We start from the raw sequence: 19,152 nt of genomic DNA, 5'->3' as shown, positions 1-19,152 counted from the left end.
CTATAAGGGATTACTTAAAAAACACTAAGAAAGATTAAGACGATAAGACTAAAAAGGTCTTTAATAACTTTAACTACTTTAAGAAACGCCTTAAAGAAACTTTCAGCAACCCTAATAAGGAATAAGTAGCCAAACGGAAACTTATAAACCTAGTCTAGAAGACCTCAGCTAGTAAATATACTACTAAATTTTAATAAATTACCTTTAAACTAGACTAGAGAGAAGAAGTACTTATAGCTAAGTTCTATTAAGGACTTTATAAAGAAGTTAAAGACGAACTAGTTTATATTAATAAACTAGATGAATTTCCTAAGTATATTAATATAGCTATTAAAATTAACAACTACCTATATAAGCAACAACTTAAGAGAAAGGGATAGTAAACTTAAAACAGTAAGGTTAGAGCTAATATTAGTAAGAAATACTAACTAAAGTAAGGCAACTAAAACTAATATAGAAACTATTACAACAACACTACCTATAGCTACTATAGTAGACTTATAGACCTAAGCGCTAGTATTTAGGACGATAAACGCCTGCCTTAAGACCTTAAGACTATTAAATATTACAACTATAATAAGATAGGCTATATAGTATAAGACTATAAGCAACCTAAGCGACTTAAATTCTAACTTATACTAAAATAAATAAGAAGTATTAGCGTTATAGAAGCCACTAAGAAAGAAGAATAGCTATATAAATAACTCTTCTAGACTACTTACTTTAATAATAACTATTTTATATACTAAGATAGTAAGAAACAAGCTAGATAATACCTTAAGAAGGCTAATACTAGTAAGACCTTAACTATTAGCTATAAGATAAGTATAAATAAACCCCTTATTAGTAAAAACGACGCTTAACTACTAGAATAAGGAAACAACTAACTTATTCTTAAACTCTATATAGTAAGAGACTATACTAAATAATAAATTAACAAACTATATATAGTAGATATACTAGATGCTATTAAAAAATAAATTTATATAAGGATTATAGTATAAAGAAACTCTTAATAGTAGTTTTACCTTACTTATAACCTTATACTAGCTATAAGAAAAGAATCTAAAAGGACCTATAGATTTAAGGATTTTAATAATAATAAAGAAGACTAAATTAAGAACGTTATTATAATAGGAATTCTAGATAGATAACTCTAACTTAGTTCTACCACCTTAATAAAGAAAGAAATATACAACCTCTAACTTTAGGCGTAAAAGAATACAGCTCTAGACGAAAAGGAGGATGTAAAGACCCTTTCTATAGGATTTAGATTTACTAGAAAAGTAAACTAGCAACTAGACGAAATATTATAAAACTAATAGATTATAGGGACTTATTTAGACACCCTAAAGCTGAAACTTTAATAAGCTATAATTAGAAGTACTAATAATTACTACTTAAGCGAAATAGATAAAGAATCCTAAATAGAAGATAGTTTAAGTAAAAAAGATAAAGAATATAATAATAAGTATAATATACTTACCTAACTTATAAAAAAGGAAATCAACCCTTATAATAATAAGCAAGAAGCCTACTTCTTTAGAATCCACCTAAAAGATCTAAAAGATTTCCCTAATATAAGTCTAACCCTAAAGGACTACAAGACTCTAAAACCTAAACACCCTTTCTATTATACTATATTCTAGGCTAAGTATATAAAAGACGAATACACCTTTTACTTAGAGAAGAAACGTAATTATAGATTCTTCTTATACTAATATAAAGTAAACTTTATTCTAGAAGTATACTAAAATTAATAGCTATTAAAATAAAAACTTAAGAAAATAGTTAGAGGTATTACTATATTTACACCCTCCTTTAAGTACCCTATAAAGTATATTAATAGTAGCAACCTTTACTAGTAATACTATAAAAAGGACTAATACTAACTATACTATATACTTAAGGCTGCTACTTAGAGGCATACTAAAGAAATAAAAAAAGGATAACCTAGCCTTTTTAGGCTAAGGATTTAATCTTTAAATAGTAAGGGATTAATAAAAAACAACCCCTATCGTCTATAAAGGGACTCTAGATGATAATAGAATATAAGTCCCTATACGCTACTAAGGGCTAATAAAACGACAAACACCTAAGAATTAAGGTAACTATTAATAAAAGAATAATAACTATAATTATTAATAGTAGTATATAAGGAAACTTTATATTACTATAAATAGTAAATAAACTTAGTATCCCCTAAAGGAATAAATAAAATATATATACTCTTAGGAATATAAAAGGAACTATAGTTAAGTATAGTAAAGGTACTATTAATAAGGAGACTATATAACTCCCTTTAGTTACCTATAGTTAAAAAGAATAACTTAGCTTTAATATTATAATAATAGGAGATATAGATGTTATTTTAGGAATCCTATAGCTATAAAAACACAACCTATAGATAGATTAAAGAATCAGTCAGCTCTAATAGATAAACTTAGTTACTAAGTAGTACTATAGGGAGTAAGCCTTAAATAAGTCTTTAAGACGATAATATATTACTTATATTAAAACTAGTATAATAAAACTAAAAAAGCTATTAATAAAATACACCTTAGTAGACATCTTAAAGGAATACTATAAATATACTAAACTATTTATAGGAGAACTAGAAACAGGGTTACCTAAATATAGTATATATAACTATAAAATTACCCTTAAGGAAGAGATACACCTAAAATTCTATAAGATCTATAGACTTAATAAAACAGAGTAAAAAGCCCTTAATAAGTATCTTAATAAAAACCTAAAGAAAGGTTATATTTAACCTTCTATATTACTAACAGGATACTTTATCCTCTTTATACTAAAGAAGAATAAAAAGCTCTAATTATATATAGACTACAGGCAGCTTAATAAAATCACTATTAAAAATTACTACCTACTACCTTTAATTACTAAGCTATAAGACTTACTATATAACGTAAAATAGTTTACAGCCTTAAACCTTAAAGGAGCCTATAACCTAATTAGGATTAAGGAAGGTAAGAAATAGAAAACAGCGTTTTATATAAAAAGAAGATACTTTAAATACCTTATAATACCCTTTAGACTTACTAACATACCTACTATATTTTAAACTATAATTAACTACATCCTATAAGAGTTTTTAGATATCTTTATAGTTATCTACCTTAACAACATCCTTATCTTCTTACTAACGCTTAAACTTTATAAAGAATATATATATAAGGTACTTTAGAGACTATAGGATGTAAAGCTCCTAGTAGAACTTAGAAAAATAGAATTTTATAGTAAGAAAGTTAACTTTTTAGAATTTACTATTATACCTAGTGAAATCTATATAAAAGAAGAAAAAGTCGCTACAGTTAAGGACTAGCTGTAACTAAAAACTATTAAAGATATTTAAGTATTCCTTAGATTTATTAACTTTTATAGACGATTTCTTAAGGGATACTCTAGTAAAATCAACCTACTTATTAAGCTTACCTAAAAAGATACTCCCTTTAAATAGAAGAAAGAACAAGAAGAAGCATTTTAAAAAATTAAGTAATAAATACTCTTAAAACCAGTTTTAGTTATACTAAACCTAATAAAACTATTTAAACTTAAAACTAATACCTTAAACTATACTATTAAAGGATAACTTAGATAATATAATAAAGAAGGAAGACTACACCCTTACGCCTTCTTCTCTAGAAAACTAAGTAGACTTAAGCTAAACTATTAAATTTATAATAAAGAGCTTATAGCTATTATTAAAGTATTTAAGGAATAAAAGCTACAGCTATTAGGAACTAAATATAAAGTTAAGGTTTATATAGACTATAAAAACCTAATATACTTTACTACCTTAAAAGTACTTAATAAGTAATAGATTTAATAGTCGGAATTCCTTTTAGAATTTAACTTCTAAATTACTTACGTTAAAGAAATAAAAAACAGATAAGCAGACGTATTAAGCTAAAGACTAAATTATAAAACCCTAATACTAAAAGAAATATTAGTTATCTTAAAGACAGACGACTAAGGCAACCTAATGCTAGTATAAAAACTCCTAATAATTAGTAATAAAGTTAATACCAGCTTAACTAGTAGAATAACAAGTAAAGTAATTATAGAGATTTATAATATACTAGTATATAGTTATTAAGGCGTTACTAAAATATAGAAACGTATATAATAATACTATAATAAGAAAGCTATATAAGTAGAAGTAGCTTAAGTAATAAAGGACTATAAGCTTTATAAGAAAAGTAAAAACAGCCTTTATAAACCCTATAAAAAACTACAACCCCTACTAGTACCCCTTAAAGTATAATACTTAATCTTACTAGACTTTATTATTAAACTCTTAAAGTTATAAAAACTACTTAATAAAATATACTATAATAGTATACTTATTATAGTAGATAGACTTACTAAGTATACCTACTTTATCTTATATCTAGAAATAAGTATTATAAAGGAACTTATATACACCTTCCTAAAGTATATTATTAGCAACTATAGATTACCTAAGGAAATCGTATTAGATAAAGACAAGCTGTTTATATTTAAGTTCTAGAAATCCCTAATTTTACAGCTTAAGGTAGATTATAAGCTATTAACCTCTTTCTACCTATAAACCGATAGATAAATAGAATAAATAAATTTAATATTAAAATAATACCTTAAATATTACGTTAATTATAATTAAAACAACTAGATATTACTCTTACTACTAGTATAATTTATATATAACAACACTATAAGAGAAAATACTTTTAACTTACCTTTCTACCTAAACTATAGATTTAAACCTACTATATACAGCAAACTATAGTAAGGACCTAAAGCCTTAAAAGCTATAGTAGATATTAATAAGATATATAACATCTAGAAGGAAGTTATAAAAGATCTAGAATTCGTTAGATAAAGAATAAAAAAATATATAAACACCTTAAGGATTAAAAAACTAATCTTTAAAGAGGGGGATAATATATATCTTATATAATAAAATATTAAAATAAAGTAATTAAGTAATAAGTTAGACTATAAAAAACTTAAACCTTTTAAAATTTTAAAAAAGGTCTTAACAGTTAACTATAAGCTTAAACTTCTAGATATAATAAAATACTACCCTGTTTTTTACATCTTACTCTTTAAACTAGTACTATAAGGATTATATATAAAGGACTATATTATTATAGAATCTAATAAACTAAAATATAAAGTTAAATAAATTATTAACTACTATATAAAAGATAATAAAGAATAATACTTAATTAAATAAAAAGGCTATAGATATAAAGATAATTTATAAGAACCTATTAAAAACCTCTAGTACTACTAGAAGATGCTTTAACAGTTTTACTAGATCTTAATACTAATAGCTTTAAATTAGTAAACTTACTACCTAAACTAAACGCCTCTTAGTTAGTATTATTAGAAATATTTAATACCTATAAATCGCTTACTACTTAATACTTATAAGCATCTAACACTAAAGAAATACTATCTTCCTTATCTAACTCCTATATACCCTACTTAAACGTCTCCTACTAACGCTTATATACCTTCTTCTAGATTATATAGATCTATAACAAGCAACTTACAGCTTTAGCTATTTAGAACTAAAGCTAAATAAACTATTTATAAAGAGCTAGAAGCTCCTTACCTACCTTTTCTTCTTTCTTATCCTACTCCTTTTACTAAGAATTTAAACACTATACTATAAGAAAGTCAGCCTAAATAAAGACGATATAAAAACACTAGATATACAAGTAGACGCTACTAAAACACTATTACAAGGCTTTTTAGCCTTAATATATATATAACACTAAAAAGAACCCTTACTAAAGCAATAAGATACCTTTATATAGAAACAATAAGTATAAGGCATATTAACAACAACACTTTAAAGATTAATATAGTTAAGTAAAGTTTAATACTTATAATCCTTAAGGACGGTTTTTATAGACTTTACTTTAGAAACACAACCTAACATGATGTTAGTATTATTAAAGGAAGTATAATTAAACGATTCCCTAATCTAGAAACCACCACCTACTTATAGACTAATAGTCTATAGGACTTAGACCTAAAAGGGGAGACCTAATATTACAACCTAATAAGTTACTAAATATAATATTCCACCTAGCAGTAAGGATATAGGCAGCATAAGCCTTTATATATATAAGAATATAGGAATTAAGCTTAAACCTAATTAGTAATAAAAGAACTATAGGAAGTTATATAATAATAAGAAGGACTAACTAACAATAAGTAGTCCTATAAGGTAGGACTAACAGACGGGAAGTAGTCTAATAAGGGTGGACCAACACGCTAAGGGTAGTCTAACATCAGGACTAACTTCTAGGCGTTAGTCCTAGGCATACTATAAAGGATTACAAAAGAGTATAAGACTCTATAACTAGAACTAGATAGATTACTTCCCTTAGCTCTTTAGTAATCAACTTTATAATTCATCCCTAAATAACTCTCTTTATCCTATATTAGTAAAACCCCTACTAACTTCTCTATTAACGTATAACTAATTACTATATAACCCTATAAACCTAGTTACGCTATAACGACTTACAATACGTACGACCCCTATCAAGTATCTACTACAACACCTGTTAGTAGAAAACACTACTATCAGATACCTAACCGTAACAGTGTTTAACTATAAGATCTAGTATTTACTAATCTTTAGTAATTATCTTAAAGCTAAGAAAACAAGCTGGCTAAATAGGTATAAATTTAGGCTTTACTTAGGCTTACACCAACCTATTAACAAGTTAAGGAATTCACTAAGCGTATCTTATAGGCTAATAGAGATACCTAACTACTTAGAAAGAACTAGATAGATAGATTTTAGAAAAGAAACCTATCTATCTTAACTTAGAGAAGTAGAGTAATTAACTCTAGATATATTAATAGAGCTTCTACTAAGGTTCTTTAGGACTAGTTTAGATATCTCTCTATTCTAGAGATTAAGGCTATTAAACCAGCTAATAGATATAATATAGATAAGATAAAGATCCTTAAGGGTAAGAGATCTAATAGGCTAGCATCTAGATCCTTTAAGACTAAGTTAGTATAAAAGAAGTAGTCTAGATTATAAGCTTAGGTATCTATTATTAAGTATATCTTTATAGACTATTACTTCTTACTACTACTTATTATATATAAAGGTAAGTTAGTATAATAGTAGTAGTTCCCTTTAGATCTTTAACTTTATACTAGTTAGGAGTTTATATTAATAGATAATAGCTAGATAATAGATATAACTATAGTTAAATAGCTATAAAAGGTCTTTATCTTTTAAACTATATAAGATAATATAAATAAGCCTAAACTATTAATTCTTAATAGCTATAGTAGCTATAAGATAATAGACTTTATATAGATATACTATATTAATAATATCTATCTACTTTTTCTACTACTATATACCTTATATATCCTTTAGCCTCTAGATTAGTTAGTATTTAGCCTACTTAAAACAGCCTATAGAAAGAAGCTAGGTTAGCTTACTTAATAGAATAATTCTATAATTATAGGTAAATAAAACTTTCTAGGCTGCTACTAAAAGGCCTATCTAGATACCTTAACTAAGTAGAATATTAAAAGTAGCTAGAAAGCAACTAGGCTATAGCCTATATATATTACTAAGCTGCTAATAAGCTGCCTACTCCTCTAGGCCTTATTAATACCAGCTAGATAGATAGATAAGGCTTAGAATAAGTAGTTAACAGCTAGATAGCCTAGCTAGACTAGCTAGGTTACTAGTTAGACTAATAGTTAGGTTTCTACTATATCTACTATAGTATAGTTAACATCTAGAAAGACTATTAATCTATATAATTAATTATAGTTGTTTAGTAAGCTGGATAGTTATAACAGTATATAGCGACTATTATTTAGAAAGGTCTAGAAAGGATTTAAGGAGAAGGCCTACTAACTAGCTGCTACCAAGCAGGAAATTAAGCTGCTACAAGCATAGGTTGACAGTTTAAGGTAGAGGAAACAGAAGGCTGTTAAAATAGACCCTAACACGAAGTTCGCCAACATCTAGGATATCCGACGGTCTTAAATAGAATCTGGCGAAGTTGTAGATACGGCAGCTGAATCCAGCGACTCTGATTACCCTAGTGAAGCTGACGACTGTATTGTGGTTGGTGGTGGGTAGAATAGATAGATAATTGAAGTCGATGGGTTGTGTGGCAACGTCTGTTAAATTGGGGTGCCAGCATGTGGGGGTGCCGAGAAGTGGGTGCCCGACGTTAAATCAGGACTAGTTGTTCCGGACTGCCCGTCATCCTAGCTATTCTGTGTTTTGCAACATCGATTAAAGCAATTGATCTTACTCTCTGCTCTCCTTGTTTTGAAGTAACTTTTCTACTAATATTCTTCTGTAGTGACCTTTGAACTACTGCTCTGTCTATTTTTCACGAAGCAGGATTTTCCAGCGAAAGCAATTCAAGGTTGGAAGTGGCTTGATTTATCTAAACTAGGTGGGCTGCGTGAAGCTAGCTCATCTACGCCAACTTCGCGTGAGCCGGCTAGTCGCCCGGGGCGGGCAGTCTGCCGGGAAAGAATACTGTGCAGCCATCTCTCGCCGCGTTACGGCACTATTTTTTTCAAGACAATGCAATGCTTAATTGGATGTCTTGACACTTCTGACTTGGTCCCCGTCCACTGATGGCTCGGTTTGCAAGCCAATATATGTTCCTGGGGCTGGGAATTTTACGCCGATTAACTCCAGTGAACCGAAGAGGAACTGGGCATCTGTAACCGGGTCGGCAGGAGCAGCACGATCGCTTGCAGGGGGTATAGCGGGTGGTGACAATGGGGGAGGCAAAATCAGGCAAGCTCGTCCATTGATAGCCTGCATATAATGAGCGTTGATCCCAGGAGTTGTCCAAAACAACATTCCTGGGTCGTATTTCGACTTGATCGCAGAAAGCCTGGGGTAATTAACACCCCAAAAAGATTGCGTCCAGTTGTCCTCTCTAAGGCTCGCCTTTAATATGTATGTTAGTCCAACAACTTCGCTGCGCGGCGGGTCAAAATGCCGTCATACCTCGTTGATATATGCGCCCATATCTGGAGCAAGTTTACGGAGCCCGTCGGCATTTGGAGCGGCAACAAGATGAACGACCGCTCTTCTCCAACCCGGATTTGCTGAGGTGTCTTCGCCGGTGCCTTGAGATTGACCCGGTGCAGTCATTAGCAATCCATACGTCCCCTCAGCTCCTCCTAATGCATCCATGATCCCCGGGTTGCGAAGATGCTCGGGGGCCATGAGGCGGCTGTCGTATGGAAAAATTCCGTGGTTTCTTGGTTGCATGTTTGACGTCGTTTCAGCCAAAGGTCCATACGTCGTAACGAAAAAGTCTTTATAATTGTCGAAATTATACGGCTTTGTTTGGAATGGTTTGATGTTGGGAAATGACTGCATCTTTGCGAGAATTGGCCCCCAGGCAGCATTCGCCTTGGATATTCCGGAGGCATTTCCTGGATGGACGGCGTAGCACCTAACGTAGCTGATGTCAACGTATACGAAAGCGCTGATGCCTAGTTCTTGTAGACCAGGCAACTCCCCTAACAAATACTGCATCGCGTCGCTGAGTGGCGTTCTACCGGTCTCAGGATCCAAAGCATCTGGTCCTGTAATTGTCGAATTTATGTACCAATTGTAGCCAGTGATCGGAACGGCAACATGTGCCTTCCAGGTTGCCTCAACTACAATGCCGAAGGTACCCCCTCCGCCCCCTCGAATCGCCCAAAAGAGATCTTGATGGGACACATTGTTTGCAACTCTGAGCTGACCGTCTGCAGTGACAATTTTTGCTTCGAGCCATTGGTCAACCCCGAGGCCATACTGGGCAGTCAGCGGACCGTAGCCGCCATTTTGACCCCAGCCTCCAGCAACAGCAACCCCAGCTATGGATATATTAGTTCTCTAACGAAGAAGTCTGCCTTTGGGATATTCATACCGGCTGCTCCGCTCGTGGTAAAAAGTCCCGATGGAGCGACTGCGTAGTTGAGAGCAAGGCCAGTCACGCCCGGATGAAAGGTAACGGCAGCTTGAACTCCTTCTCTTGGTGTAATCTTATTTGGTGCGTCAATCGGATAATGAGGGTTAACAGCACCATTGTTGGTTGGGGAAAACGACTGAAGAACGGTGACCTTATTCATCAAGGATAAGTCAATGACAAGACCAGATGCCGCGTCACTTCGGCCTAGCTGATCGTGGCCCGTTGTGATGACGGAAAGTCGAATGTTGTGCTTTGAAGCGAATCGTACAGCCGCCTGTACGTCAGAGGTTTTCTTGGCTCGTACACGATAGTTCGGAAGGCTCCCATGAATATCGCTGCCATTTTGACGAATCACGCCTGGAATGGCAGCTTCCCAGACCTCGGCAGCAGGCCAGTCATGATCTGTACTTAGCTTTCGGCAACCTACCGGTGCTGTCGTGTTGGAGGCGTCACTGAAGGCCAGAGCAGGCAAAGCTGCGATAAAGTAAAGTATACTCTCTTTCTTCATTGGAAATCACAATAGAAAACGGGTAGAAGGGCAGTCGCTGCAAGCAATGAAGAACAATACACCAGTAGTGGTACGCTTCAATTATATATTCGATCACGGATACTATGCGTAGAGCATGTATTCCATCAGAAGTCTGCACTGCCCCAAGAATCTATCTTCATATTACCGAACTAATTACAAAACGTGATTGCTCAAAAATATCAAGGCAAGGGGTGAATGATAGGGCGTAGGCTTAGTAATGACCCCCGCTGCGGCCCAGTCGATCTGTTTCCGAGCGGGCTGTACTCCGGGCGGCCCGGGTCTTTACACATTTATAGTTTTACCAAGACAATCCAACTAGGATCTCGAGTCAGTGCTCCAGCCATTCTTATACGTTTTATAGCTAAACGAAAGAGAAAGAGAAATACGAGGTATACGATGGAATCATTATGTATATTGACAACCTTTGCCTTCTCTTCCGTGCCCTCGCCCCGTTGGGATTACTCCCCAGTCAGCCTTTAATAAAACCAGGCCCGTTATTAGCCTGCTTGCACCACTTAGCTACATGCATCCTGCCTTAGAGAATGGCTGATTTACCACGCGCAGCGTCAGCATCTAGGGCATAAATATAACTAGATATTAAAGTCGGAGTCCTAAATTAGTCCGAGCTGAGAAAAAACGCAAGAAGCTTTTACAAGTCGAGGGTTGGGGGCAAAATCTATTAGAACCAACCCAACCCTACTGTTATTGGCCGACAACCATACTGTGGATGGCTACATCGAAGCCATGGGCGGGGTGAAGGATTTCTTGCGTGAGACTGGGCCTACTTGAGGAGAATGTCCACGTCCAAATAGAGCGATCCACGCGAGCAATAAAACAGCTGTGGCCAGGGAGAGTTTCTTCTGGGTTGTCTCTAATTTCAACCCTAGCTGAAGATGAGGCACGGTCCATTTCAAGAATTTCTTCTATGATTCAACACATGTGAGAAACCACCTGAAGTTGGCCATGCGGTATGTTCCTGGAAGTGAGTTTGAAACGGTATTTGTAGTCAAGTTCGCTCGCTGACTTGATTATTGGCAGGGGAACGATGGTATGCCCATCCTATGGCTGACACATCATAGAGGATAAGCCCTAGGATGCGATAGAAAATGGATTCAGGGGACAAGTTATCTATCTAAAGAGATGGGTTCTTCAGATTCTTATATGACCTGGATACACTGGGAGAACCCCCAGTAGGGCCAGATAGAGCACCCATGCCGGTCTCTTTTTTTTTTCGTGCAATGATTGCTTGCGAAAAAATTGAATTGGAAATCCCAGGTAGAGGTCATAAGCGGAAAAGCAAAGGAAGATGTGAAGGGCAGGGTTTGGCAGACCCTACCTTGCAACCTAATGTTGTGTCTATTGAGCCCATCAACGTTAAAGCACATTGATACACCCCACTCGCACGAGCAGTTACTCCGAAATTCATTTTGACAATGTAGCGTGAGATTGTCATCTTCCTGCTTTAGCGTGGTAGGATCTACTTGGAGACATCCACAAAGGGACATACAGTGCGGGTGAGAATCGTAGAATGAGAGATGGACAGCGAAGTCAGGATTAATAGCCAGGGGAAAGTTGGCAATATATGCTTCGTCAGAGAATGAAATTGCTTTCATGAGGAACACGCGGTGTAGCGATGTCGTTGTTGAGGTTCTTATCAAGCAGAAGATGTGCCTGCTGTTACAACTTGCGAGCTTCTAGGTATTGGCGTGTACTTGAGGCGCTGATGTTCTCTAGCATCAAGGCAAATTCGCGCTTGTGTTGTCAACCAGCTCAGCAAGAGTTTAAACACAGACGGCATAAGAGTTGCGGTCTCAGTCAATCTATAGTTACCTGAGTTTCAAAATCATAGGAATAAGTGATGAGGCCAACTGTGTAGCTATTATTGGGGAACAGTTCAGGAAGAAACATGATTTTAGTTATATCAAGTTGGGCATGGTGGTGGAAGTGGATTGAGGAGACCTAAGGCGACTCTAAAGGAGTCGCGGCGCAGAAGTAAAACACCACAACACCCCTTAAAGTAGAACATGAGTTTCTAATCGGAGGCGCCTACAGGTGCAAGCTCGCCCATATTAGACAAGAAGCTCCCCATCTCTCATATCCACTTTTCCTTGTGGCTGTAAATGAGGTCGTTAGGTCTACTAAGACCGCTTGAGACTGTTTCTACAATGACATATGTTTTGAACAGGGTGTCGTGACTCTTCTCTAATCAAGGCCGGAAATCAGCGGGCTCATCGAGCTCTTAACAGCTATAGGTGGCCCTAATCAGGGTCACCTATAATACTAGAAGCGGTGGAGGGTGCAAGAAATCTCTCGCTGTCTTGTAGAGAATCTGATTAAGTATATGGAGTGGTGATATGTAGGGCTCTGATCTGATGCTGAGAAGTCCAAGATTGAATTGTTCTAAGTCAAAGTCTTGATCAGGCTTATATCTGCTGTCTCACGGGCTCTAGACTGGATAACATAAGAAAATATAGAAAACCGTCCCTGATCTAGGTGACACCTGCAACCCCACCTCATTTCAGTGTTTTATTAAACGGCGTGCGTGGATGATTGGAACTATCTCAAAATCTTGACACTGCATGATGGTATCATTTTAAAAGCCGCGGCCCTATGAAGACTTCTTTAAGCGTTGGCGGCGGGACCACAAGCTAGAGAGCGATAAAATAACTTAGGTCTCGGTTTAGGTCTCGCTCAGTCTTAAAGATGCTGTTAAAACATTAGAAAATTTTCATTGCTATTCTAGAATGTGCCGCCGCTAGCATTGGTAGGAGGAATATTTGTCACTAGCAGGCTGAAAGTCGCTCTATCTTCAGGAGTGGTGTAGTAAGACCGGCAAAGAGCTAGGTAGGATGAGAAATTTGTAACGAATTCTTAGATGATGAAATCGCTAATAGAAGGGTCGACCCAAACGAAATAATAGCTTGGCAACGGCTGTTTGAAGGCTGCGGCTAGGGTGATATGTATTATGGTAGAATCAGGGAAAACATGAGTCAATAGCAACGCCCCAGTCTAAGGGATTTTTTTTAGATTCAACTTCAATGAAGCTATCAAACAGGCGCATTCAGTTGAATTTGCTAGGTAATATATTAAGAAGCTGAAAGTTACAACAGAATAAACCACAAGTTGATTACTAATGAGTTATTAAAGCCTGCTTTAAGACATTTTAAACCTCCCTTATATAACAATCCTAATTATATTGTACATTGAATACTGAGGAACCAGTACAGATTAATAGGCCTGATCACCGAGGTAAGCACTAAATGTATCATCTACTGGGTGCTGTGTGCTCGGTCACGTGATATTAAATAGTTCTTCCGTTCCGATGAGCCATTATCTGCTTTACTGCCTACATCACACAATCCAACTCACCCGACTTTCACTCACTTTACACTCATTCTCTATACTTATTTATCTCCGCTATCTACTTCCATCAGACAATCAACTGGAATCCAGGATGGATACATCATCCTATCTCCTTATAGCATTTGCTATTTTCATGATCGGACGCGTAAGTTACATTCGCTAGATCATTAAATCATGCCTCTGCCTAATCTATGGTTCGGCGTGACTGGCATGTCCCGTCAAGGCCGGGCTGTGCCACGCCACCTAAATATTTGCTGACAGTTCCAACTCAAGTTTTTATTGACAGACCGCTCGCCAATCCCCGAGACATCAGGCAAGGTCTACAAACCATCCAGCGCTGCCGAGTTGGATGCTCTCTTGGCCTCGACTACCCATGTGGTGGTCGACTTCTATGCGGACTGGTGCCCCCCTTGTCGCGCCATTGCACCCGTCTTCTCCCAGTTGGCCGACAAACACGCCTCCGACGGCCGCCTAGCCTTCGCCAAGATAAATGTTGACCACGTTAATGCCGTCGCTGGACGGTACAATGTCTCAGCCATGCCAACGTTCCTTTTTTTCCGCGACGGCAAGCCAGAGGGTGTCAAGGTGCAGGGCCTTACACCCCGTCAATCTATTAGTTTTACAGGTGAAGGGCTAGTTGACAGAGTTAGGGGTGCAGACCGGGCGGCCCTGCAGGCTGTTATTCAGGCCTTAGTTAGTGAAGGAGGGGAGGACGGAAAGGATTAATGAAGTACACCTGTCCGGGAAGATGGGCTAGTGTCTCCTATAGCTAGCCTTCGCATTCATAAGTCTCGAACTCATGCACGCAAGATTCTAAGGCTTAGTAGACCATGAAAAATTGCAACATCTGCTTGAAGCGCATTATATTTGCTCCCAACTCAGTTTCATCCTGTAGCAGTTTCAACCATTAGCAACTCTCACACAGATGTAGCACTGTTACTAAGCACCTCCCCCTCTTAAAATACGCTGGTAAGCACTAGGCTAGTGACATTTGCGCTCACTATCACAAGAATTGTTTAGGTTATGCCGCAGTAATTGATGCGCATGCCGATATAGCATGTGATGGATTCTTTATGTAAAAATTTATTAGAAATCTCCTTTAAAGATAGCGATGTTTTCCGAGGATACTCGCTGAAAACAGGAGTTCGCGTGGTGTCCTAAGAGGCAAGCTAGATACATATCCATCATTTTAGGGAAGCCAATCTAACATATGCAAATGAGTGCTATAGCGGTCAATATTTTATTCTTTTCCTCTAGTAACGCCCTTTCACCCCTTTCAAATAGGAAACACAGTGGAAGTGGATGCAAGGCTAGTAAAGGGTTTAGTAGATTATAGCACATTGAATGGCGTCAGCCATTCCTAATGTAAAGGCGTCGGACCATTTACTATTCCATTGCTACAGTCTGTCTATTAGCTAACAGTGGCCTAGACCAAACTAGACTCTTAAGTATTCAGGTCTGTATAAATATTGCATTCTTAAGCTGCAAGTCAGGATATAAAGCTAATCTTATCCCAGACCAGGTCGGTAGGCGCTTATAAGACTTCCTCTATTGTTAATTTCCTGGGAAAACTATGTTGTAAGTACTTGTTTCAATATATACTATCAGCGGTGCATCCAACGCGCGATTGATTATATCTATAATGCGGCGTATGACTTGAATGCCTAACTTAACGATGGTCTAGTGGCTTATAATTACGTTATGCGTCTTAATATTCGCTCTGTTGGGAATCAAGGCTGTTATGTTCGAATGGGTTACACAGGTTATTTGGACCAAACTATTGGGAATTAGATGCTGGATGGATGCCCCTATTAATAGCAAACGTTGCAGACAATTCCTTTTACACCTACAAATAGGCAACCTCTAGCCATAGAGATCTAGTGTTAATCTAGTGCGGGACTGAATACTGATGCTACATTCTAGTTGGATAATTTGAGTTGCGCCCCGTTATTAGATAAAGTAGTCTCAGGTTTTCTAACTTGTATATATATAATAAAGAATCTTTAGAGAGTTATATATTATTTATATTTACTGAAGCGCTATTATTAATGATTTTACTTCTCATATATATCTATAAAGATTATAGGTAGTTAATAACAATTAACTAAAGCAGGATAACGGTTTTAATTACTTAGGGTTAGTAACTCTCATTTTCAGTCTCTCGCCACCGACTGCAACACTGTCACCTGAAAAGCAATATTTACATCACCTAAAGAATTGCAACTGCAACCTACCGCCAGCTACGGGGTTCACTGCGGATTTAAGCGAGACGAGCTGGAATCCGCCGTGTTTCTTATTGCCGCTGCGCGATTAGACGTTATTCGCTCAACCGCAGTCGGCAGAGGTTAGGCGCAAGAGGACGTAAAGGGATTAGGTACTTCTACAGGGGGGAGGGGGGAGGCGGCGCCGCGGCAGTGGCATATATAGGGTTTACAAGATATAAACTAGAGGTAGATGTAATTTTTATAAGTAGGCTCTAACACAGACGAAAACTCTACCTCGTCACTTGAATGTATTCATGTTTAGATTGGAATGTCAAATCATCTCCACTCTGCTATTGTCATACTAATGCGTGACGCCGCTGGGGTCCACTTTAAAGCCCGCTGATTCTAAGAACATCCCGAGGAACGTGTTGTGGGACGATTGCCTTCGGCCTCAGGCGAGGAAGGGAGTACCGCTGTTCTAGTAGGTCGGGAGGCTTGCAATTCTTTAAATAACTATGTTGAACTCTTAAGCTTAATTTCTTTGTGGTTAAGGTTCAAAACTTCCTACGTCTTGTGTCTACTGAAGATTGAAAGTGAATTGGCAAATCTACCTTATCACCAACCTGCTTCGCATTCCCCCCACTAGCATTTTTTCTGGATACCCCGACGGGACTACATCCACGTTCGCATGGAACCCGATCCACTTTAAACTAGAGGAGCATGGGGAAAGAAGTGAAATATCTTGTGACAAGCACGCCACTGTAAGACAGGACCTTGCTCGGCAGCCATTAGACGGCTTTTGTTAGGCTGCATACACACACACTGCCTCAAATGAAGTATCCAAACACTTTCTGGTTGACAAAAGGCGTCATATTTTGCGTACATAAGGTGCAAAGTAGCCGAACTTCATGGTTCGGCAGCTAGGTTTTTGGTCCACATCAGTCCCGCTTCCCTTGTAGCTAAGTATTTAAGGACCGACCCATTCTAATTCCACTTCCCGTCACTATGCTGGCCATTAACCTTGTAAGTTACGTATATAAGACATTATCGACGCTAAGATAGAGTCATGGCATAAACAAGGTCGCCTTCTTCCCTTGCACTAGTGTAAGATAGTGACGGGCGGCATACTAGATCCGGTACTACCGGCCCCAGTCTGAGCCCCTAACAATATACGGATCCGATAGAGTGCGATCCTGACGCGAAATTTTACAAGATAGACAAACCCACCTAAAGTGGCTTGGTGAGTTAAGTGAGTACCTAATAATACAGTTTGATTACACTGTAGTAATGTCTACCTAACACTGGGAGCATTATATTTTGGCTACTAAAATAACGACTATATAGATGCTTGTTTATAAGTCTTTCCGCTGTGTGTGCCAGGACGTTCATCTGAATCCATCTTAAGCCCGTATTTAGAGAACGTTCATCTGCAGGTCACTTTCCAACTAAATCAACATGCCGACAAATCTAGCCTGGTTATCAGAGCCACAACGGGCCTTTCTAACCGTCAAGGCAGGGGGCGGTTCCAGGGACTATCGCTTTAGATATCAACCCCCTGTCTATCAACGCTAGCGACGATAATAATAAGGAAGCCTCATTTCCTCTAGTTTATCTTATAATACACGAGTTTCTTGCCACCTAGGCCCTATATTTGCCAGTAGCCCTGACCTGTTCCAATACGTCATTCTATAAATGCCGAAAGTAGGATTTTACGTTGGTCTACAACCATATTAACCTTCTGTATATATCTATATGACACATTAGCGCACTTATTCACTTTGAGATACCAGACGTCTTGAATGGTGCATACCACACAAGTTCTTCCTACTATCAATGCCATATCGCCGCAACATGTTTTCTGTGGCAGTTGCAGATTTCAAGTCAGCACCTTGCATGCACAGTCTCCATTCAGAAAGATGAACATCAGGTTTTTGACAAGGTTAGGTACACTTTTACGGAACGGGTATAATAGGGATGGGCGATAAACTCCGTGCTACCGCCGGACTGACGCAATGATAAGGTACTATGTGGTTCTCAGTTGATCTACTCGTTCACAAGGCCAGGCCTTTGTTCCCCTTCAAAACGGTGAGCACTAAGCAATTTAGTGCCTTGGCTGCCGCAGGGATAATCGACAAATAGTAAGCGTGTATTTCTAATCTCAACTGCTTATTTATGCTCCAAGCATGTTTCACAGTTTTCAGCAAGGGTTATCTTGCTGAAGTGGCATAATGTCTTGTTGCTGTATACTGTGGTATTGCGATGGCGGCCCTAGTATTGGAGTGCTTCTCAATCAGTGACTTGTAACTTAAAGCATCCCTTTTGCACCTAGCGTCTAAAATGCATGTATATTTCCTAGGCAAGTTTTACAATCAAACTGGTACCCGAGGTAACATCACTAGTACTGACTGACGTATGGAAGTGATTTCTCAAGATATTGATCTAGCTTCAACGGACGTGCATCTGTATTTTACTAGCCAGCTGTTTTTCTTTCTTTCCTATATACTCTATTAAAATATCTTGAGGCTTCCAGTTTCCAAAGGATATCGAGATAGTCAACTGCATAAAGGTGATTTCCGTCAAAATGTGAAGATGTCACAATGCCCGACATTACCCAGAAATATACTAAGAACGGGGCGATAGAAGTGCTCCACCAGCTCGGATGTCGCGCTAAAACATTTTCCGTCATTCTTAAAGTGATGGAGCTGGCCACGCGTACAGTTCAACTTCAACCCTGCACAAGCTAGCCCGGAATCCATCCCCGGTGGGCCTCGGTAGGCTATAGATTGGGATTCCAAATACACCCGGTCTCGATATCCTCTTCGGCTGAGCAAGAATTCGGACCTTCTCGGTCTATCCCGAGGAGCTCCGGGGTTCAGAAAATTCCGCAAGCGGGCTCTGCAAGCGGTCGCAATAGAGTGATAATGGCGCATGGCACAAGTTGAGTCTATCATGCTCACGAACATAAATAGGGGCTAGCAGCATTCAAAATTCTCGGATATTTCAAAGCATATTAAGTAGCCAAGCCGGCATCTGCCCAATCTTCTTCACCATTGTCACC

At 37.4% G+C, this 19,152-nt stretch overlaps 2 protein-coding genes across 2 annotated transcripts; one reads left to right on the top strand and one right to left on the bottom strand.

Annotated features, from left to right (window-relative positions):
• Positions 1-8,614: 8,614 nt before the first annotated feature.
• On the bottom strand, positions 8,615-10,506 carry EsH8_VI_001256 (FAD-binding oxidoreductase; the record flags this gene model as incomplete). Its single annotated transcript, XM_083272509.1, has 3 exons — positions 8,615-8,980; positions 9,041-9,903; positions 9,957-10,506. The coding sequence occupies 3 exons, from the start codon at positions 10,504-10,506 to the stop codon at positions 8,615-8,617; spliced, it is 1,779 nt and encodes a 592-aa protein (XP_083127683.1).
• Positions 10,507-13,981: 3,475 nt separating this feature from the next.
• Positions 13,982-14,616, top strand: EsH8_VI_001255 (thioredoxin-like protein; the record flags this gene model as incomplete). The annotated part of the gene is made up of 2 exons (XM_083272508.1): positions 13,982-14,035; positions 14,164-14,616. The coding sequence occupies 2 exons, from the start codon at positions 13,982-13,984 to the stop codon at positions 14,614-14,616; spliced, it is 507 nt and encodes a 168-aa protein (XP_083127682.1).
• Positions 14,617-19,152: the final 4,536 nt, after the last annotated feature.

This window comes from Colletotrichum jinshuiense, chromosome 6, assembly GCF_051148585.1.
Source record: "Colletotrichum jinshuiense chromosome 6, complete sequence".
In the NCBI taxonomy this organism is placed as follows: Eukaryota; Fungi; Ascomycota; class Sordariomycetes; order Glomerellales; family Glomerellaceae; genus Colletotrichum; species Colletotrichum jinshuiense.
The sequence above is the reverse complement of the archived record's forward strand: the minus strand, read 5'-3'. Positions and strand labels throughout refer to the sequence as shown.